General features: G+C 39.3%; 1 protein-coding gene and 1 pseudogene across 4 annotated transcripts in view; one reads left to right on the top strand and one right to left on the bottom strand.

Annotated features, from left to right (window-relative positions):
* Positions 1-22,568, bottom strand: part of DNAJC21 (DnaJ heat shock protein family (Hsp40) member C21) — a 31,252-nt gene that overhangs the window by 4,039 nt on the left and 4,645 nt on the right. For 2 of the 3 annotated variants that reach the window (XR_014015764.1, XM_081233377.1), the window contains exons 2-11: positions 19,447-19,540; positions 15,037-15,160; positions 14,602-14,724; positions 13,923-14,227; positions 12,546-12,697; positions 10,503-10,590; positions 8,159-8,317; positions 7,708-7,750; positions 3,368-3,540; positions 500-575 (exon numbers count right to left, since the gene is read on the bottom strand). Coding sequence is in view for 2 of the 3 variants with exons in the window: in XM_081233377.1 (XP_081089503.1) it covers positions 500-575; positions 3,368-3,540; positions 7,708-7,750; positions 8,159-8,317; positions 10,503-10,590; positions 12,546-12,697; positions 13,923-14,227; positions 14,602-14,724; positions 15,037-15,160; positions 19,447-19,540 (1,337 nt within the window). In the remaining variant the exon portion in view is untranslated. The remainder of the gene's footprint in view (positions 1-499; positions 576-3,367; positions 3,541-7,707; positions 7,751-8,158; positions 8,318-10,502; positions 10,591-12,545; positions 12,698-13,922; positions 14,228-14,601; positions 14,725-15,036; positions 15,161-19,446; positions 19,541-22,568) is intronic. The other variant, XM_081233378.1, reaches the window with a different exon arrangement.
* Positions 16,448-16,894, top strand: LOC308616456 (riboflavin kinase-like; annotated as a pseudogene). Its single transcript has one exon. The product of its transcript is annotated as a riboflavin kinase-like (transcript).

Below are 22,568 nucleotides of genomic sequence, written 5' to 3'. Positions count from 1 at the left end.
AAACAAAAAAAAACAAATAAAAGCAAGTATTATTATCTGAGAGCAGTGTTTTCACGTTGAGATTAAATATCAAACAATTGCAAAATAAAGACCTTGTAACACAATGGACAACTACTAAGACAGGCTCAACAGAGGCAGTTGTTCTTGGAAGTCGAGTTCCATTAACCAACACCATCAACTTTAAGGGTCCTGAGACATTCAACAGGACGTACCACATGGATAAGGCTTTGGATTTCAGAGGAATGGAAAACAGAACAGTAACTGTTCCGGTACAATCTGTTATGTCCAGTGTGCTTCTGCTTACTTTAAAGAAAAAAATGTCAGTGGCACATACATAAATTCTACGTTCGTCAAGGAAAACTGTTGATGGACCCACATCTATGCAGCAGGTGCAGAAGGGCTCACCAAATACACACTTACGTCTTCAGAATTCGAATTTAGATTATACTGTTTAAACAACGATGTCCACTGAAGAGCTGTCAATATTATTTTGACCTACCACTGTCTGTGGTTCAGCAGGTACTCTGACAGATTTTTTAGTATCTTTGGCTTTCTTTCCTTTGGGTTTAGAAACACTGGAAAAAAATGAAAGAATTCAGTATAATCCAATAATAATGTACCCCTTTTAACTGTCACCTTGCTCCCAAGAAGACTCAAAAGAGTGACATGCATTTTAAAGGCTAATTCATTCATTTTAATGGCCAAGTAAATTAATTTTCACATCTCAAATGAACAGCTTTAAAAAACAACTTTAGAGATCATCAGATATCAAATTTGACACAAAAACAAAGGAATTTACTTAAAAGTTGAAACACAAGCTAAAACAAGAATGCTAAAATAGCTTCAAACTTTTATATGGTGTATTTTTGTAAAAAAGCTAATTAGTACTCCATTTACTGAAGCAAACCATCTTCACGGCCAACCAGTAGTACTCACAAATAATCTATGACATTAAGTGTGCTTCCCCAAAGACACAACTTGTTAAACCTGATCTAGTTGATGACAAACATTTCATCAGTTCCACAGTGAAATGAGAAAAAAACTGTAATGCATTTTTTGTAGAATTGCATTTGTTAAATGTAAAGAATTTTCTGTTATTAAGATTATGTCCCTTCTGCTGATCTGTGGGTTTTTCTCCCCTGTATTCTATAACCCAGAAATTGCCAGCCAGTATAGTCAGTTTCCTCCTGTTCTGCTTTAGCTCCAGAACATCCCTCTGCTTAATCTTCTATATGAATTTTCATTTTCCTTAGTCCTCTCATACTTTTTCCCTCATTTGTGCTGACCAAATTCTTAGGGTAAAATCTGAGCACAACCGAATTTACAGAACAGAGGGAATGGGTTATAACCAATGAGTTATAATGCTGCCAAGCACTTGAGTATTCCATTCTTCGAGCAGAACCCAGGAGTCTGTATTAGGTTAAATGGCCTACACAGTTACACGATGCTGATTAGGAGTACAGCACAGCATTATGCAGTATTCAGCCAGGTTTGAAAGCCTCAAGAAAAAGACACAATGACATAAAAGGCAACAGATTAACATTTACTAATTTACAGAATATCATCACAGATAGGCCACAAATATATCCCAGAAAATTCAGGATAATATTCCCAAAGAACAATTTACCTTATTATGAAAGGTAGCAGCTACATCTCTGAAGCTAATATCTAAGACCTTATCTTTAAAAAGTACTCTAGAGAGGATATAATGTACAGCATATGAATATACTCAATAATACGGCCATAACTTTGTGTGGCGACAGACGGTTCCTAGACTTGTGGTGGTGATCAATTCGTAATGTAATGTATATAAATGTCAAATCACTATGTTGTATACCTGAAACTAAAATAACATTGTATGTTAACTATATTTCAATAAAACGGAAAAAAAAAAATGTGCCCTAGATACACACACGTGTTTTAGGTAGCTAGCATCCACGCACTGCAGAGCAGCAGCAGAGGGGTCCAGCAGAAAGGGGGTCTGGACACCTGCCGGTGAGGGCGGGCTATCTACCCCAGCCCCGCCACTCCTCAGCAGTGAAGACGTCATTTGAATGCTCTGACTCTTTTCCTCACATCATTAAGTGAGAAAGCTGAACTTCGCTACTTCATTAGTAGTTGCGAAAGTCTGAGTTTGAGCAATGAGAACCCTTTTTCCTCCCCCAGATGAATCCCACGTGGAGGTACTATGGAAAATGAATGAAAATACTTTGGCTCTAGATGACGGAGGTGCTCAGGGGCCTGGAGCCCACCTTCTGGCCCATCCCTCATACACCCAAGCAGCTTCCAAGGGACCTTCACAGGATGCTTGGGCCCCATGGAGTTAGCTGAACTGGGTCCTTCAAGTCGTCAGGCAGATGGGATTAAATGCCGGCTTTTCCACTTACCAGCTTTTGTTCTGGGGCAAGTCATTTAAGCCAGACTCAGCTTCCTCATGTTTAACATGGGAACACACACCACACATCAGAGTAGTGTGTAGCCTCCCCTTCCGGCTTTCCACTGTCCAGAGTCTTCAAAGGCAGGCGTCCACGTTCCCCATTTATGCAGCTCCTTGTTCTCCTTTTCCTACAGCTCCAGGCCTACTCTAGGCTTCCACGGCATTTCTCCCCTCATTTGTGGCACCTAAATCCCACAGCCCTCACTGTTACTCCAGCGTTGAGCATCTTCAACTCAGCCTTCCACCTCACTCTGTCCTTTGAACTCTGTTTTCGTGGTCCTGTGACAGGACCCTGCGGCTGCCTACTGTTCAGATCCTTCCTCAAGGAATAAGAAGTTATTCCGCTCTAGAGGAACAGAGGAGGATGGGAGCGAGGAAGTCAGACAAGGAGAGGAGGGGAAAAGGACTGCCACCTGCCCTGAGCGAGACCTTCCCCTGGCCAACCACTGTGGCCTGTGCAGTGCCAGGACTCCTGGGCCTCTAGAGCACAAGGACCCCAAGCTGTGCACATATGCCTTGACGACCTGCACTGGGGCTGAATGCAGGATGACTGGCCCGAGCATGGAGGTTTGGTCAGCGATACTCAGGCGAGTGGGGCACAGTCTTGTCTGCAGTCTTGTTCTCAGGCAAGTGCCAAGGATTACTGACCCTGGGCAAAATAAGAACCTCAGCAGGATAAGGGGAACAAAAACTGGGTCTGCGTGACTCCTTTCTGCTTCAGGCCATGTTGCTGCAATGTCTAAGCACGCTGTCTAGCATTCTCCCTCCAACGCCGTCCTCTGTAAACTTATGTGTGTAGGTGTAAATCACAGATACGTCTGACTCATGGTGTCCATCACGGGAAAGGGGGTTTTATCTGATAGATGAAAAGCCATCCTCACCACCAGCATTAAGTAATTAGAAAACAACAAGCAACTCCGACTTACTTACCTTTTAGCTTCACTTTTGGGGTCATCACACAGTTCCACAGTCTCTGTAACACCGACATTTTCTTGGGGACTATCTTCTAATTCTTTGGTACTGTCTTGATTTAGGCTGTTATCTTCTGGATCAACCTTTACTGCTTCTCCAGTTCCATTTTCATTGAAATTATCATCATAATTCTAGGTAAGAAAACATGTGTGCCATTACAAAATAAATACTATAATACTACTGGCTTTTTATGTTATGTTGCCAAATAGCTACAATAAACAATGGTAATGTGATGTACACTCTGGTAGGAGGATATCTTCAGGAAATAAAAAGGAGAGGCAGACAATAACTTAAGAACATGAATGCCCATTACAGAAATATTAAATTAGGGAAAATTGGAAATAATCCAAATATTCAACAAGTGAAGGGTTGAATATATGAAGGAAAATTATAGAGCTCTTAAAAATCATGTTTCCAAAGATATTGATTCAATTATGTGAAAAAATAGAACATATTAGCAAAAATGGTAGAGAGAAAATTATATATAACCTCTGATTACAACTCAATTCAACATTAAGTAATATTTATAGGCAGAATTAGGGATGATATTTATACTCTTCTGTATTTTCCAAATGATCTGCAATGAGCAACTATTTTACAGTCAAGAAAAAAAGAAAACAACAACAAACAGGCATGATAAGAGAAAAAACACCTGACTAACATATCTCCACTAAATACAACTGGTTTGTTTTTGTCTCAGGTAACGTTTTGCCATGTCTGCTTTCTCCCTCTCTTCTTCCCATGTTCCTTCTCTCTGCACCCACCCTCCAACTATGAAAGCAAGCTGCAGGTAGATCTCATGTATCTCCTAAGAACAGAAACACTCTCCTACATATCCACAATTCCCTCTTCACACTCAAGAACTTAACACTGACATTATCTGTTACACAATCCATATTCACATTCCAGTAATGTCCTTTTTTGTAACCCCTGGATTATAGTAGATATAATCCAGGACCAATGTTGCATTTAGTTGTCATATCTCTTTAATCACCTTTATTCCAGAAAAGTACCCCCCCCCATTTTTTGGTCTTTCATGATATTGACAATTTGATGGCTGTTTTGTAGCATGTCCCATAGTTTGACTTTAATTATTTCCTCGTGATTAGATTCAGGTTAAACATTTCTAGCAGGAATATTATAAAGATAATTCTGTGTCCTCAATACATTATATCAGGAAGCAAAATGTTAGTTCCCACTTTTCAGTGATTAAAGTTTCATCATGTGATTAAGATGCTATTGCCAGATTTTTCTACTGTTAGGTACCTTTTTCTTTTTTTAATATGTGCAGAGTGTTACTTTGAGATTGTGTCAATATCCTGTTCCCTAATAACTACTTACCCAATGGATCTGGCATCTACTGATGATTCTTATGTGAACCATTTATTACACTGGTGGATACAGAACAGTGATTTTTCTGCTTCTATTAGTCCTGCCATTTGCATTTGTGTTAATTCATGTTCTTGGAATGAAGCATTCCCATCTGCTTCCTTTCTCCAACTCTCTCTTTTTTTAGGCTCAATATAGACACACGACTTTTTTTTAAAATAAAATCAATGTCTAAAAATCTATGACCACTATTCTTCTTGATGACTCAAATTTTCCCATATTCGGCAAGCCCTTAGGCTGACTCCTGGGTACTTCTGACTTATCCCCGTCAATTTCTGAATACCCCTTATATTTCTAGCATAGATAATGCAGGCTCACCTTGTATTTTCCCTGTCTCAGCCCTAGAAACAGCCATTTCTCCAAGGACCAAACCCTGACTCCTTTTACTGGGGAAGGGGATTTAGAAACAAAGATGTGTGAACTACATATGCTCGTTGCTCCTGGGTATCACTGCTTCGGGGCCCTCAGTGTATACTGCTCATGCATGTATTATTTATTTTTTTACATCATGAGCTCATACTGATACCCCCAATTCCAGTCCAACGTGAGTGTTCTTCCTCTCTCTTTCCCTCAATGGATACCTGTATTTCCCTTCTCCCACAAGAGAATCTGGCTCCCAACAACATTAGTATATTTGCTCTATCCTACAATACACATAAAATAGTTTCAGAAATACCACACCAATACCACCAAAATATCCCCTAAGTAAAGCTCAAGATTTCTTCTTTTAGAGTTAATTCTGTCTTTAGAGCATGTCCCAAGGATGGTGTTCAGAGTACCGCATTCAAAACTTGCGTTAATTCTTCCTTGCTGTCACCAAGGGGGTTTTGTTTGTTTACATTCAATTTCAGTTTTGGGGGTTTTCTTTTACAATCCTTGCCGGCTTATGCAAATTTTTTTGACAATACAGAAAACTCCCAGTCTGAAGTTTCATGAGTCTCAGTATCTGCTGCTTCCTGCTCTTTTATCTACCCGAACGTGTCTCCACACTACCTTCCCCTTCAAAAAGAGCTTAGAAAATATCCAGGGAAAGTGCTACATAAAACTTGATCTGAATTGGGGCTTTCTCCCTGATATAATTAGAAACCATAAACAAGAGGTATCATCAAGGAATACATATAGCTTTGGAGGGAAAAAATGGGCTGGTAAACAGAAGCATTTTCCTTGGTAAGAGAATACAAATACATGTGCTTATTGTTGCAACCTTTAGGACCTATCAGGTATAAGTCCCTCTCCATTCTATTTTGTCTTTACTCCAGTGGTTCTGACACACAAGAAGAGAGAAAGTGTTCTAAACTAATGACTACAGAGTCTTTGGGTGGAAGATGATATGAGTCATTTTATAAAAGGAACATATAATTTGCTATGTGGTTTTGTAACTGAGGCAAAAAGTTCCAAGTCACAATTTTAATAGTGATTAACTCATGTGTCATGTATTATTTTGGAATATGAAAGACAAAATTATCAAACATATTATAGCCATTTGGATAAATAAGCCAAACCTAAAGATTTATGAAAAATTATTAGTGTGTTACCTAAGTTTTCTTAAAAACATTTCCAATTTTTAAAAAGAGCTACACTTAACATTTAATACTTAATATAAGCAAATACAATTAGATTATATTAAAATAGCACAGAAATCAATTCCATTCCCTGTAGAACCACCAAATATCCTTAGTAAAATGGGCAAGTTCATTTTGTTTTTATAGATTCAAAAACTCCACAAGACTGTGTTATACATATAACAACATAATACCCTTTCATTTAATAATAATTCTTAAGATAAGAGGTTAAGTTTGGACCCCCCAGTGTGAAATATTTAAACTTGAAAAAATATTTTTTTTCAAGAGTCACAATCATTACAAGTTTCTAAGCAAATGTTCCTTTTTTTAACCACTTCTTTTTTTTAATGAAGTATAGTTAATTTACAATGTTGTATTAGTTTCAGGTGTTCAGTAAAGTGATTCAGTTATACATATATATATATTATTTTTCAGATTCTTTTCCATTTACGTTATTACAAGATATGTGCTATACAGTAGGTCCCTGTTGGCTATCTGTTTTATATATAGTACTGTGTACATGTTAATCCCAAACTCCTAATTTGCCTCACCCCCCCACCACTATCCCCTTTGGTAACCATAAGTTTGTTCTCTATGTCTGTGACTCTATTTCTGTTTTGTAAGTAAGTTCATTTGTATCATTTCTTTTGATTCCACAAATAGGTGGCATTTTACAATATTTGTCTTTGACTTACTTCACTTAATATGGTAATCTCTAGGTCCATTCATGTTGCTGCAAATGGCATTATTTCACTCCTTTTTATGGCTGAGTAATATTTCATTGTGTATATATACTGCACCTTCTTTATCCATTCATCTGTTGATGGACAATTAGGCTGCTTCCATGTCTTGGCTATTGTAAACAGTGCTTCTATGAACATTGCGGTGTATGTATCTTTTCAAATTAGAGTTTTCTCCAGATCCATGCCCAGGAGTGGGTAAGCAAATGTTCCCTTTCCAAAATTTCATGTACATTATTACAATGATCAATCCCCAGATTTTCATATATTTCTGAGTTGAACTGTTATACTGATTTAAAAATCTTGTCATCACATGTGTCCAAATATTTTTTTAATATGGTCCCCTCAGCTTATCTGTATTATGGGAATTCCACATGCAAAATTTTTAAACACACAGACAACAATAACTAGGTAAATTGACCACATATATATGATGAGGTAAAGCACTGAAAAACCAAAATATTTTCAACTCCTTTTAATCTGTTTTATAATCAACATGAAATAAGGGAGCGACAGTCCCTCTCCTCAATACAGATTATACTGAATAAACCAGAGCACTCCAACTTTACATCTGATATTAAATGTTAATAAAACTTTTTCAACATACCTGTGCTGGTTTCTGTTTCTTTTTCTTCTGTTTTTTAGAAAGCCTAAGAACAAACATAAATCAAAACGTCAAATACTTGACTAAGTGGAAAGAAAAAATACTGAAATACTAGTGATACAAATAGAAATAAGATATTAAAACATATTTAATATCATAAAGCATTAAAAGAAAAATATCCACATTATCATTTTAGAAAAATGGAACAGTGGTTCAATTGATAGTAGTTAGCATATCAATTACCCAGTTATAAAACCGCTTTTAATAGTCATAACATAGTCTATAAAAATTATATCTGACATCATGTCTTTAACCATTTCAATACTATAAAGTTCTCTTAACTAGAAGAAACGCAGAAAATATTAGCATAACAGAATAACTTCTTTGAGATAAAACAGCATTTAAATGCAATCTCTAATGTGCTAAGTAGGTGTAGTGATATTTTTAGAAGTACTTTTGTTTTGGTGCATCCTCCATTTCTTCTTCAGAATTGGCATTCAGGCTGTTTTCATCAGTTTGAGGTCCTGAAAAATTTGCTTCCTCCTCCTCCAACTGTTGTTTTAACAAGGCAACCATTTCCCGATGCTTCTTTGATTTTTCATGATTCCTCGTGCTGAAAGAACAAGCTGGTATGAGTGACTGCAGTGGGATTAATTCACAAGAGTAGTTCAGCTCCTTTTGCTTTTTTCAAGAGGGGTCTCCCTTCTCACTGCCACTACCCTAAATGTAAACTAAGACACATCTCTATCCTTCTGTGTGAAACTCCGTAAGCAGGGTCTAGTTCGGTGCCCCCATGGGCAACGAAATAACACCGCACAAAACAGGACTGACAACACTAAGCTAGGAGAGTTACATGAACTAAAGAGTAGAAAACGTGTGTCACCACCTTATCTCATCCTGTTCGGATCCGGATTTCTCTAGTTGGGGTTGCCTACTTTTCATTCCCACTAAAGTTCTCTCCTTAAGACCGAGGTTCGTTAGAGAAATCGGAACATCTTGTGCCAGAGAGTAAGTGCTCAAAAATATGGCTGGGACATGTCAAAAGGACACAGGAGCCACGTTGAAGGAATTCTCACTAACCACATCTGGGAAATTTGAGCACGAGAAGGGCAACAATGAATTTTAAAACACTGAAGTGAAATTCATACTGACAACAGACAGATAAATGTTCTTATGTACAGCAGAAGGTCAGATGATGACTTATGATGTAGGAGCACTGGCACCGGAAAAGTCTCATTTTGAGATGATTATAGTGAAGATTGGTACAAGCTGAAATCATCAGTGGGTGCTAAATCCAGGAAGGAAACTTTGATGAAGAGAAAGATATTTGCATGGCTTTAAAGTGTCTCCCCACATACTAAACATGCTGCAAGGGAAAAAATACTAACTATACAGTGGAAAAACAAGACAACACCTTGACTGGATGATCAAAATGATCACCACCAATGAGGGGCAGACAGACTTCTGTCCTTCCAGATAGAAACCCTGAGAGCAACACATGTTTACACAGTACTCCAGCTAGGAATGCACAACCTGAATCTAATCATGAGGAAATGGACACACCCAAATGAGAAATATTCTATTTTTAAAAAACATTTTAAAGGTCAGTTCTCTTCCAAAATGTCAATGGCACAGAAAAGGGAACTGGTCCAGATTAAATGAGACTAAATAAATAAATGCAATACATGATCCTAGACGAGATCCTGTATTGAAGTTGGGAAAATGCTACATAGGACATTAATACAGGATCAACTGACAAAAGCGAAATATAGGCAGTAAATGGAATAAAAGTACTACATCAACGTTATAAATTTCCTGAAGTTGACGGCTGTGATTATGTAAAAGAATGTCCTTATTCTTAAGGAATATATACTGAAGTGTTCAGAGGTAAAGGAGACTATGTATGTAACTTACTCTCAGATTATTCAGAAAAAACCTTGTCTGTGTGTGTGGAGAGAGAACGAGCACGTGCAAATGGGGCAAAATGTGAGCAACAGGTGAATCGGGCGCTCTACAGTCTATTCACGCAACTTGTCGGTAAGTTTGACGTCCTTTCCAAATACAAAAATTATTTTTAAAGCCTCCTTCATCGTTGCTTTTGTTTCCTTGCTTGTTTCTGCCCACCTTGCGCCACTCCTCTGGCTACGCTATTGCTCTTCCCTGGGGTTACACAGTGATACCACTTAGGACTCCCAAGCTCCATTTCCATCCTTTGCCTCCTCCTTCTTTACTGCACGTGTTTTGCTTCTTTTCCCCTTGCTAATTCTACTCTCATTTCTTCTCACATTCTAGCCGGCCCCTCCCCGCCTGCCTTATGATAGTATCCTTTTTAATACTTCTCTCTTCGTGACGGTTCCCCTAAGATAAAGTCCTTCGACTTCAGCAACTATACTACAGGCAGGACACATCTGAAGTTCTCGGGCTGGTGGCAACGGTCTGCACGGGAGCGTGACAGCTGGAAGTGAGTTTGCACCAACCGTGGAGAAAGATGACTAGCCTCAGTTTAGCCTCCTTGCCTGTGTGACTCTGCCTTCCTCACCAAAGCAAGCAACGTTTCTTTCTGGAGATAGCGTACACGTTTAAAAAGCAGCTATCACACAGGAACATCACATGAATGAGAATCAGTACAACAGGCTTAACTGCTGGTACAAATCCTTCTTCCTCCCCTGCTGGGAAGATATCCCCCAAGATGACAGGTGAGGGCCAGTGACCAACTGCTACAAGCATTTTTTTTAGGACTTTCAAAGTGCTACACTTCACCTCAAAAGAGGAGGTGAGTTCAAAGATATTAAACTTACGCCTTTTCCGTCTTGAAAGATTTGTCACATGCTGGGCAATAAAGGCTATCATAAAGTTCTGCATCCTCAGCCTCGTCACTATCTTTACCTATGAGAGGGAAGCCTACAGTAAGAATCCTGTTTGATTAGAACATCAATCTAAAACATGTTAACAAGTAACATCTCTTCAGTAAGTATCTAGAGTTGCACACATATCAGAAACTAAAATTTGTTGCGTCCTCACCAAGAAAAAAACAATGTGACCGGGATTTGCGTTGGCCTTTTAAAAGCAGCACTGAATTATAAGGGAAGGCTTCCAAACAGATCACTTTACCTTTCAAGTTCTTTTCATCAGCCTACTTAGAAGAAAATTCAAACAATTCTCAGAGTCCTAGGTGTGAGCTAAGTTCAGAAAATCAAATGTCACTTTCATAGTTCTACAACAAAGCAGTTTTTTCAACAAAGGTGTTTTAGTTTACCTCTTGAGCAAGATTTGGTGTGAACACATGTATAACTGTAATCTACTCTTCAATGCTTAAATAAGCTTAGTTTATGACATTCCATCATTATTAGAAAGATCGGTCATAAAATAGCATATTACATGTAAAGTTTAACATTATCTTTACAGACTTTTATAAACTTGAAGCTTTATTACAATGGAATAATTATCAATATAGACCACAAAATCTAAGCTCAGTTGAAAGCCTTTGCACAATCCCATATTCTATCTTTAGAAGAAATAAACAAGTAAACTGATTGCCATTTTGGATTTACTATGGGACTGATAAAGAACCCAAGGTATCTCTTCTATATTCTACATTTTTTTTAATAATAAGTAAAGGTAATATGATTCTGAAGGACATTCTCACTGAAATCATAAATGATCAAAATACCTCCAATGTTTCATATAAGATACTTTCTAATTATGTGTACACTTTCAAATAGTTTGATTATTCAAATAGTTAACAAAGAATGCTGGATTTGAAGTCAAACTCTGGATCTAAGACTGTTCTCATATGTTCTCAGACATATGCCAGAGCTTCTCAGTAACAAAGAGATAACTATATGAGCAAAACCTACATATAAGGGCCACAGTGTGAGGATCAAGCAAGATCTTCTATGTGAAGGCACCTTATAAACTGTAAAACTCTACATAATTATGCCACCTCACATTTACACAGTGCTTCACAACTATCAAGGCACGTTCACACATACGACTTGCAACTCATTAAGAAAACATTTCATTTCCTAATCATGTGGAATAAATAAAAGTCTGTCATTTTATCATTTGAGCTATTAGTCCGAAAACCAACATTTGTAAGTAAGGGAAAATTAAGTAAACTATGTTTAGATCATTTACTTTTATTTCTCATGGAACAGCCAGAGACAGTGGAGAAAGTCAGGTATATCAATCACTATTCTCAACAATGCCCAATCCTCTCCTTTTAAGGTAGTCACATGCCTGTGCTCTAATGATAGAGAAAGAGAAAAGACACATTTCAGGACACCAAGAGAAGCCCCTCTACAAGTCAGAAATGAGACAATTTATATATACCAGATAAGAGTCCTGCACAGTATCGGCTCTTCTGGAAAGAGTTACTATTAAAACTTGACCTACTGCTTAACTGCATTTTTTAAAAATAACCAGTTACACCTGACAATATGCCCACTTCTCAATATATTTATGCAGCCAAATGGTTCAAAACATGGTCAGAACAGAGTTTGTTAATGAAATTACTGCAATTATACTACTGCCATAGACTACCTTCACTTGGTCATGCCAAATTATTTTTCATTTCAATTATCTGCCATATTTAAAAATTGGGAGATGGCACATAAAAATCCAGTTTTCCAGCCTCATTTTAAAAACAAACAAACCAAACAAACATGAAACTGGCAACAGTCGGCTGGAACCCAGGTGTCTCCAGATTTTCACCTGCCCTCCCGTTCGTTGTTGTCTCACACCTGAGCCCTTTACGAACATCTGTGAGCATCCTGAGTGCACAACCCCTGAGCACAAAAGCATTTATTTCCTACAGTTTCTTAATGAATGGAGGAAGTTACCATCCTGTCCGTCTTGGGGTTTCTGTTCTTCCGCTTCATCTTCACCTGATCCATCTCCAAACTCCTTTTCATACTGCGCCTCCATCTCCCTGAGCTCCTTCTCCAAATCGGCCACCGTCATCCAGCTCTGCTCTTTGTACTGCTCTGCCAGTCTAGACACACACAGCACAGTCTCTGCATTGGTTTTATTTATTTTGGGGGCTTAAAACCCATCCCCTGGAGAGCTTCTTCCTCCCAAATTGTCCATGCCTACAAACTTAAAACCTGTGCTTGGCTGAAACAGGCAAAGTCACTTAAATCTGTTATCTGTTATGTGGTTGATTTTAATTGCTCCACTAGACAGTGGGTTTTGAAAAATATAACTCTTCGCAACTTACTAAAAGTCTTCAGGTGGGGACTTCCCTGGTGGCGCAGTGGTTAACAATCTCCCTGCCAACGCAGGGGACACAGGTTCGAGCCCTGGTCCGGGAAGATCCCACATGCCACGGAGCAACTAAGTCCGCGTGCCACAATTACGGAGCCTGCGCTCTAGAGCCCATGAGCCACAGTTATTGGAGCCCACGGGCCTAGAGCCCATGCTCCGCAACAAGAGAAGCCACCGCAATGAGAAGCCCACACACTGCAACGAAGAGTAGCCCCCATTCGCCGCAACTAGAGAAAGCCTGCGCGCAGCAACGAAGACCCAATGCAGCAAAAAATAAATAAATAAATAAAATTTATTTTTTTTAAAAAAGGCTTCAGGTGGTTTTAAACCGTGTCATGTAAAGTGCTAATTTTTCAAAGATGAGGTGGGTAGAACTTTCAAGAAGTGAATAGTTTTTTAAAGAATGCTGTAATGCTCTGGACACAATGCCTTTACGGTGACTCAAAACAACAAAACTTTAAAGGCACTGAGGTGAACTAAATATCTAAGGGTATACTGACAGAGTATTGTGTGGTACTTAAAAGCAGGGCACTGGGCTGACTTCTAGGGTCCAATTCCCACCTCTGCAATTTATCAGCTATGTGATCTTGGGCCTCGTTTCCTCAAAAGAAAGGATAAAAACCAGAACTTACTTCACAGAATTGTTGCAAGAAAAGCACTTACAACAGGGCCTTGTACAGAATGAGAATTCGATTAACATTAGTTATTATTAAACACTACAAGAGTCTGAAAAGAATCTCAAGTATAAAGGGCCTCTGAAGGAAAACGTCCAACTCAAAAGAAAAATTTTTTCACAGTAGATGAAAAGACATCGTCCAATGCCAGGACGTAAAAGAAAAGGATGAAGGCAGAATGAGGATTAAACCCCCCATGAAAGCACCACGTCAGGTATCCACTGACGCTTCCCATGACCGGCACCTACTTATAGGCAGGGTCCAGCCAGCACCGCGTACCTGGCCTGCTTTAGATTCTGCTGCCGCCTCATTGCTTCGGCTTTCCTCGCCTTCTCTGCGTTCTGTTCTTCCACAAGTCTTCGATGAGCCTGCACTCTTCTATCTCTTTTACGGATGAAAGCTACCAGCTGACGGACAAGCTCATTCTTCTCTTTCCTTGCTTTGTCTCGAATCTTTTTGTTCTCTTTTTCCATGGCTCGTTTCTCCCAGTGGTTCGAAGCCTGTCGTGTATCATATTCTTCTTTCCAAGCAAAGTTCTTCTGAGTGCAGAAACTCTGCCAATAAGCGTAGAAAGGATGGACTACCTAGTGACAAAGAAAATAGGCAAAATGCTAGATTTTTATTTGGATTTCCTTTTTAGTAAGGCAGCAAATATTGCTGCTGCAAAACATCTAACCTCCTTTCTTCAAATATACAACTTTACTATTAATCAACAGAGAAGACAGTCCTTTGAAGGCTTTACAAAATAACTCTTCAGAATGAATTTGATGAGTAAATTAATGGAATGGGACCATGATCACTAAATAGTGAAAAGACGGGAGGTGATCAGGAAAAAAAAGAGAGGAAGAGAGTCACAGTAAAAGACCGAGAACTAGAACACTTTTTTTTTAAATAAAGAAATGGGGAAAAGATACATTGACAAATGCTAATTACAAAATGGCAATGAATTTTCTTCTACCGTATCATAGTCACTCTGGGAGTCTCCAAAAGTTGGGAAATCCTCAACATCCTCTTCTAAAGAAGATTCTAGTTCTTCCTTGGCAATCATTTCAAAAACATTACGATACACTGTATAAAAGCCCTAAAAAACAGTAACAGAAACACAAATTCTTAACACTTTTGTAGTTTAATTATAGAATAAGATTTTAAAATGCAACATGAAAAACTTTAATGTTACAGAATTACAGTCCCAAGCTCGGTCACTGCAAGTACATTTAGTTTTCAACTGAAGGTCTTTATATGCTGACAGTTTAAATACGAAGGCTCTGTTTTTCAGTTTCCAAAATGAACATTCTTTCACCTTCTATCGTAGAATAATTTTAAGAATTCTCTTTGCATTGGAGAGTCTTACTTAAGTGCTTGATAAGAAATTATCAGTGAGTTCATTTCTTACCTTTTCATCATCTCCATAACCAGAGTAACAGGTCACAGTGAAATAGTGAAGCAAATCTAAGCTGTCATCTTGATACTCTCCAGCAAGTCCACCTTTAAGCAGAGCCTCTCTATGATTATCATACCTAAACAAAAAGTTAGCGACATCAGTGAAGGCTGAATAAATAAGAATTCAAAAGGATTCCTTACTCTAAAACAGTCAAAATATAATTATTGTACATTTTAACGTGGTCAACCCACAGCCAAACAATCTGAAGAAAAGTATCAACAGGCAAAGACTTAATAATCTTTCACAGAAGTACTGATTAAAACTATGACTGCGGGCTTCCCTGGTGGCGCAATGGTTGAGAGTCCGCCTGCCGATGCAGGGGACACGGGTTCGTGCCCCGGTCCGGGAAGATCCCACATGCCGCGGAGCCTGCGCGTCCGGAGCCTGTGCTCCGCAACGGGAGAGGCCACAACAGTGAGAGGCCCGCGTTCCGCAAAAACAAAAAACAAAACAAAACAAAACAAAACAAAAAAAAAACACTATGACTGCAACTCCCAGTACATTACAGGCAGTATACGGTAGTAGCCAATACGAAGAGGGGAATTTAATGAGCCAGGGAATGTCCATGACTCTCCCAGAAAGGTAGCTGCACTTTCACACGAAAGAGACCTTACTATATAAGACAGTAGTGGACATCACCTGGTCCACAGACTAATTACACATTTGGGATCTGGGAATTTACCAACATGGACCAGAATAAAACTCTTCTAATGTTTATGTAAACAATCTAGGAGCTTCACACACATACAACTGCCCCTCGCTCTGTAAAGCTAGTTATTACCCTCGTTTGATATAACAGGAAATTGAAGCTCAGCAATATTACATAACATTGTCCACAGTCATAAAGCCAACAAGCAGTAGAGCTAGAATTCAAAACCACGTGTCCTGCACCAGAAGGCCCACGCTCCTCGCCACTGTGCAGTACTGCCTCCAGATGACAGGAGAGTTAATAGGCAGGGCCTTTAAACAAAAAGACAAGGGAATCCTTGGGACAAGAAAACAACCTAAGATCTAGAGAAGAGCTAGAGCAAAAGGAAGGCAGGAAAGAATTTCAAAGTTTCCAAAGGAAGGCAAAAGCATTTCTAAGGCCAGATCACCAAATTCCTCAGGAGGAGAAAAATTTAGGATTCTCTGATTTTTATATAAAAGATAATTTAATAATAATTTTCCTCCAGACGCAGCCTCTGAGTCGCCCGCACCTTCTGTTCGGTCAGCGGCGTGAAGGTCTCGCCGAGGCGTGTCGTCCGCGCTGCTCGGCCCATTGTACGCCCGTGCGCTCGCCCGCCCACCCGGCCTGCGGAGCTCCCGCCCGTGTCCCCCGGCTGGTCCGGGGGGTCCGGGCACCGCCCCGACGGACGGCGTCATGAGGCACCTGCCGTACATCTGCCGCGGCCAGGTGGTGCGGGGCTTCAGTTGCGGCCCCAAGCACCTGGGCATCCCTACAGCTAACTTCCCTGAACAAGTAGTAGATAATCTTCCGGATGCATCCACGGGCATATATCATGGTTGGGCCAGTGTTGGAAGTGTAGACGTCCATAAGATGGTGGTGAGCATAGGATGGAACCCATATTACAAGAATACAAGAAAGTCCATGGAAGCTCATATCATGCATACTTTCAAAGAGGACTTCTATGGGGAAATTCTCGCTACCTCAGACCAGAAAAGAACTGATTCCTGAGACTCACTTATTTCAGCAATTCAAGGTGATACTGAGGAAGCTAAGAAGGGACTAGATTTATCAGAACATTTGAAACTCAAAGAAGACAATTTCCTCCAGGTTCCTAAAAGCAAAATAATGAATGGCCACTGATGGAAAAGCATCTTATTTATTCATTCACTGTTTTCTAATATTTTACTGCTCATAACTCGACAGTCTCATCTTGGTTATATTTTAAAAATCAAACATTTTCCTACAGCTGTGCATTAAACAGTACAATGTAGTTCATTTTAAAAATCAAGATTCTTTTTCATGTAATATGTTGATTAAAATGTACCACTAGAAAGGCCGTGTTTTATAATGGGAATGAAATATATATAAATATGGGTAACAGGCAAGTCACTAGCTTGAGATGAGAACTAGAACTCTCATGGTAAAATTCTAGCATGCATGTACCTGGATAGCATGCTCTGCTAGTCAGAAGGCTTATAAAAGTAACTATAGGGGCTTCCCTGGTGGCGCAGGGGTTGAGAGTCCGCCTGCCGATGCAGGGGACACGGGTTCGCGCCCCGGTCCGGGAAGATCCCACATGCCGCGGAGCGGCTGGGCCCGCAAGCCATGGCCGCTGAGCCTGCGTGTCCGGAGCCTGTGCTCCGCAACGGGAGAGGCCACAGCAGTGAGAGGCCCGCGTACAGCAAAAAAAAAAAAAAAAAAAGTAACTATATTAAGCAGAGGTTTGACAGTGTATTACAAACCTAAGGGGAAAAATCCAGACTTTGTATTTTTGATATTTTGCACGTTTATTTATTATTACAGACATGAAGACACGTGAACTCTCATTTTAGTCAGTCCTTTCCTTTAAGGGCTCAATGCACTGGGTTCCATTTGTGTTACAGCTGCCTCCGTTCTAATCGGTCTAGACGCTCTCCCTATTATTTTTTTGTTTCTCTTTTAAAACAGTAAAATGAGTGTTTTTCGAATCTCTAGTTCTCATTTTTGTGTTCTAAAACACTTCTCTCTTTTTAAGAGTAGATATTCTTCAACATTGCTCTTAACCTTTGTTTCCTGTAAACAACTGGGTCAGTTCTTCCATTTAGAATATCCAACTCTACATTTACAAAATGTAGAGTTTCATCTGCGTCTGTATCTGCCATCCCATCCCTTCACTATATGAACAGCGATTAAGCGCGTATCTCTTGCATTTTAGAAAAAACACCCAAAAGTTCATCTGTAGGTTTCCTCAAAGTTTAAACGAACACCTAGCATTTCATTTATCTATATCGTTTCTTAAACAACACAAAGTACTTGTTTCCCCCCCAGGGAAACTATTTAAGAGCCAACTAAACTATGAACTACAAAGTTATTTGTTTTTAATGTGATTATATGTTCCCGAGCAAATGCAAACTGTTGTAGTTGTGTGTGCACAATGTAATTTAAGGCTAAAGAGTGTTATCTAGAATTTTAAAGATAACTCATTATAAAACCATTTTCCCCTAATCTGCATAAATGAGAGGACTGATTTTAACAAAACTGTTTATATAATATTTAGAAGAACATCTAAAGCTAATGTTGGAGAAGGGGGAAGCAGGAATAAATTCAGTTGGATTGTTTGACTTTTTGGTGTATGAATTTATGGCAAATAATGTAGTATGTGTCTTTTTCATTTCTTCTTTATAGAAATACTTCGAAAATGTAATTTAATGTTAGAAATCCTATACTTGAAAGAAGCCTCAATTATCAGTGGTTCTATGAAGCAAAGTTAAAAACAAACATGGAAAGCGTAAAAAAGATTTGTGTTTGTGTGAGTAGCTTGCAACAGATTGTGTCCTCATTAAGTGTGAAAATTCTTGGATATTGTCACCTTACATTTTGTTAAATAACTATTGCTTTTGAAAAGCCTATAGTGTGTGGTTTAGGAGTTAGTTGATAGTGTCTACATTTTTTTAAGTTTTATATTATTTATATATTATAAGAAATTGCAGTAGGGCCATTTTCGATTAGTCAGTGTTTTCAGGCCTTGAAATAAATCTTGACCAAGTGAAAAAAAAAAAAGAATTTTCTTTACAGCCTTTCTCTCTTGACAGCTGGCCGTGCTTCTATGCTATCACACAGAAGACTTGCACAGGTGAACTGAACACCCACCTGCTCTGTGGGATCTTGCACAGTTATGTCAGGGCTTTGTAGCAAAAAGTTCACTGAGAATCTGGAAACCCAGAACTTCAAACGTAGAAATTTTTGTTTGGAAGTGGCATTAAATGATCAGGTCATCATGAGTTAAAGAATCTGTCATAGATGTAGAAGTTTAACTCAATTTCTTATATAAAGTAGTTCTTGGGAAAATATTACAATTCTTGATGAAAACACTATATCTGTTTTTTAAGGAAAAGTCAACATTCTTCCTTTTCTGACATCAGTAAATTTGTCAGACATCAAAAAGACCTTATTCAAAGAGAAGGCACTTCATAAGTATCAAAATTATAACTATCTACGATTGACAAGCTTTGTGTTTCATCATTTATAATATCAGAGTTGGAGTAATCATCTCTAAGGTTCCTTCCTACCAACACACTGCACTTTATATAATGAATAGGTGACTGGTGCTTTAGAAAACACCCCAAACCATTTAACATATTAATTTTTTAAAAAACCCTCTGTTGATCATTCTTCCCAACAAGATACACAAGGAGGGACAGCGTGATGCTCACCATGCTCTTTCCTGAGGGTCGCTCAGCACATCATACGCTGCTTGGATTAGTTTAAATTGTTCAGCTGCTTCTGCAGCATTATCCAGATTTTTATCTGTTAAAATAAAGGCATAGAAATTCAGTCATCAAAAAAGTAAAGGACAGACTCTAAAAGGGACCTCTTCCATCAGAAATGCCATAAATAGATGAGTGTACAAAAACGAAAAACAACTAAGGAAAAACAGAAAACGGATGACAGCTGATAATCAGGATCTGTTGTAAGTGTCAACCTGAGTAGAAATTTCATGCTTTTCTCTAAATCTCAGTGCGTCACTGAGCAGCACTCAACCTGGATATCCACAAATAGAAAATGCTGAGTATTACACATTTTATTTCTAGAAGGAGTAAAATACATAAATCAATCATTTATAGAAAGGCTGTTACTATTCAGTGCTAGATTATGTTTAATCCATCTTTACCACCATCCAAAAGGTTTTCTTTCTTACCAGCATATACCAAAATAAATCTCATAAAGTTTAAAAAATATGTGCTAACTAATTACTTTTCCCTTAGTTGTGCTTCCTTAACCGTGGAATTCAGAAAGCATCTTTGCCTCAGGGTGGTAGCCAGCTTCCAAGATGGCCCCCAAGGACCCCCACCTCCTGGCATTCACGCCCTGTGTAGTCCCCTCCCATGTCACCAGGGTTGGTCTCTGTGACCGAAAGCAGGTGGCAGGAGTGGTGACGGTACAGGACATTACTTCCAAGATTAGATCATGAAAGACTGCAGTTTGCATCTTGGGCGCTCGCTCTGTCTTGGATCGCTGGGAGTAGCCAGCTGCCATAGACACTCCAGTGGTCCATGAGAAGCCCACGTGGTGAAGAATGGAGGCCTCCGGCCCACAGCCAACAAGGAACTGAGGCCCGCCATTACTGTGGGGGTGAGCTTGAAAGTGAGTTTTCCCAGACAATGGTGATTCAACCTGGTGAGAAAGCTTGAGCCAAACCACCCAGCGACACCATTCTGATTCTGATCCCCAGAAACTGTGTGAGTCCGTATTATGAAAATATTTGCTAAAAATTTGCTGTTTGTTGTTTTTAAACCCTAAGTTTTCGGTAATTTGTTACACAGCAATAGATAACTAATACACTCAGAAAGCAAAATATTTTGAACCTACTATGGAGTACGTCAATGTTCTTTAAGCTACAACTCAATATTTGCCTCGAAGAAAAAAAATATGACAGAAATAGTCTTAAAACAAGGCCCTCAAGGGTACCCTACCTCCTCTTTTCAGATACCATTACACAGTCGCAAGTCCTTCAAGCGGCCTTCTGCTCAACAACCGACACGGACAACACTTTCTCAAGGGCAGCAATTTGCCATAGCTCTTTTTACTAAGATGCTTTAACACAAAAAGCTTTAGATATAGAATCATGCTCCCCTGGAATTAAAAAAAAAGTAAGAAACAGAAACAAAAACCACTCCATCACAGGAGCCTAGCTGTATAAGTAACACAATGCTGGTCTAACTCCCCTTCCACAGAGCAGCCCACGGGTCAGCTCCTAGCCTAGCTCTTCTCTGGACTGAATCTCCCATTTCTTATGCACACTATAATACCCTCTACTTCAAATGCAGTCAAAGACAGTGATCATCAAGGAGCCATTCATTAATCCCTTAACATTCTACTCTAATCACTATGGCTAATTATATTAGCTTTTAGCAACAATATCACAGTAAGTCATACTGAATTTATAGGTGACAAACTTTCAAGTATTTTTCATATTAATTACTGACAAGAGGGACTTCCTTGGTGGCACAGTGGTTAAGACTCCATGCTCCCAATACAGGAAGCTGGGGTTCGATCCCCAGTCAGGACCTAGATCCCACATGCGTGCCGCAACTAAGAGTTTCCTGCCACAACTAAGACCTGATGCAGCTAAATAAATAAATAAATATTTTTTTAAAAAAATACTGACAAGCCAATATAACTGTATAACAAATATTTTTTTAACTTAAACATAGTACTCAATCCATTCTGTGGGAGATACTAAAGGTTAGATCATCCAACACCTCCCCCTCCTTTCTCTCTTGCAGCCTTTACTGTGGAGGCTGGATAAGCTAAAAAGTAAGCAAGTATTTTGGCTTATCCAGCCTCCCTTGCTGCTAGGAAGGGTCGTGACACAGTTCTGACCAGTGAGATGAAAGCAGAAGTCTGTTAGTGTATTTTCTTTCCTTCCTCTTTTTGTCTTGTACATGGACATGAGAGCTGGAGCTTCAGCAGCCATCTTGAGACCATGAAGGAAAAGTCAAGAGATTCACAGTGACATTACTTAGCCACTGAAACAATGCCAGCAGGCACCTACCTCCAAAACTCCTTGTGGTGAGAAAAATAAATTCTTAACTTACTAAGCCACTGTGGCTAGGTTTTCCATTATTTCCAATGCATACTATCAAATTCCATCTTGTTGTGGCCCTGCTGCAATTAGATTCTAAACATAGGACACCCAGTATCCTGTTTTGATAATTTTAGATTTAATTCTTTTAGATTTTTATTACTACTCTGTGGCAAATACTACTAGTTGCCTACTCGATATCCATTCCCCTCTTTCTCCTAACAAAACCTGATTTTGATCACAGTGGTAATATACACACTTAAAAAATTCACCTCCCCAGACTTTCTTGGGGTTGTCAGGTGACCCAGTTTTAGCCAATCAGATACAAACACAAATCTACTAAGTGAAGCTCCTAGGAGAAGATTGTTTCTCCTGATGAAAGGGATGGGCCTGGCTGGCACTCACCTTATGCCTTTAACTCATCCCCTGTGTCCTGCCCAAAGCCCAGGTATACTGCCTGCAGGCAGATTATGAGGCCTGAGGCAGAGACTGCTAGTTCATCCCCCTCTTCCGGTAACAACTGAATCCTGATTTTATGGGGGCACCTGATCCCCCAAATAAAGACTCCATTTCCCGTCTCCCTTGAAGCTTGGCATGACCATGTGACTAAGCTCCGGTCAATAAAATCTATAAAAGTATTCTATGGTGGCTTTTAAGACTTCCTTGAAAGGCAACCAGCACACACACTGTCCCTGCTTTAATCTTTCCTCCTCCACACTGCTGCCTGGGATCCCCTGCTGCCGTTTCAGA

The sequence above is a fragment of the Mesoplodon bidens genome, assembly GCF_964165515.1.
Source record: "Mesoplodon bidens genome assembly, chromosome: 4".
Classification (NCBI taxonomy): Eukaryota; Metazoa; Chordata; class Mammalia; order Artiodactyla; family Ziphiidae; genus Mesoplodon; species Mesoplodon bidens.
Note: the sequence above shows the minus strand (reverse complement) of the source record. Positions and strands in the feature narration are given on the sequence as shown.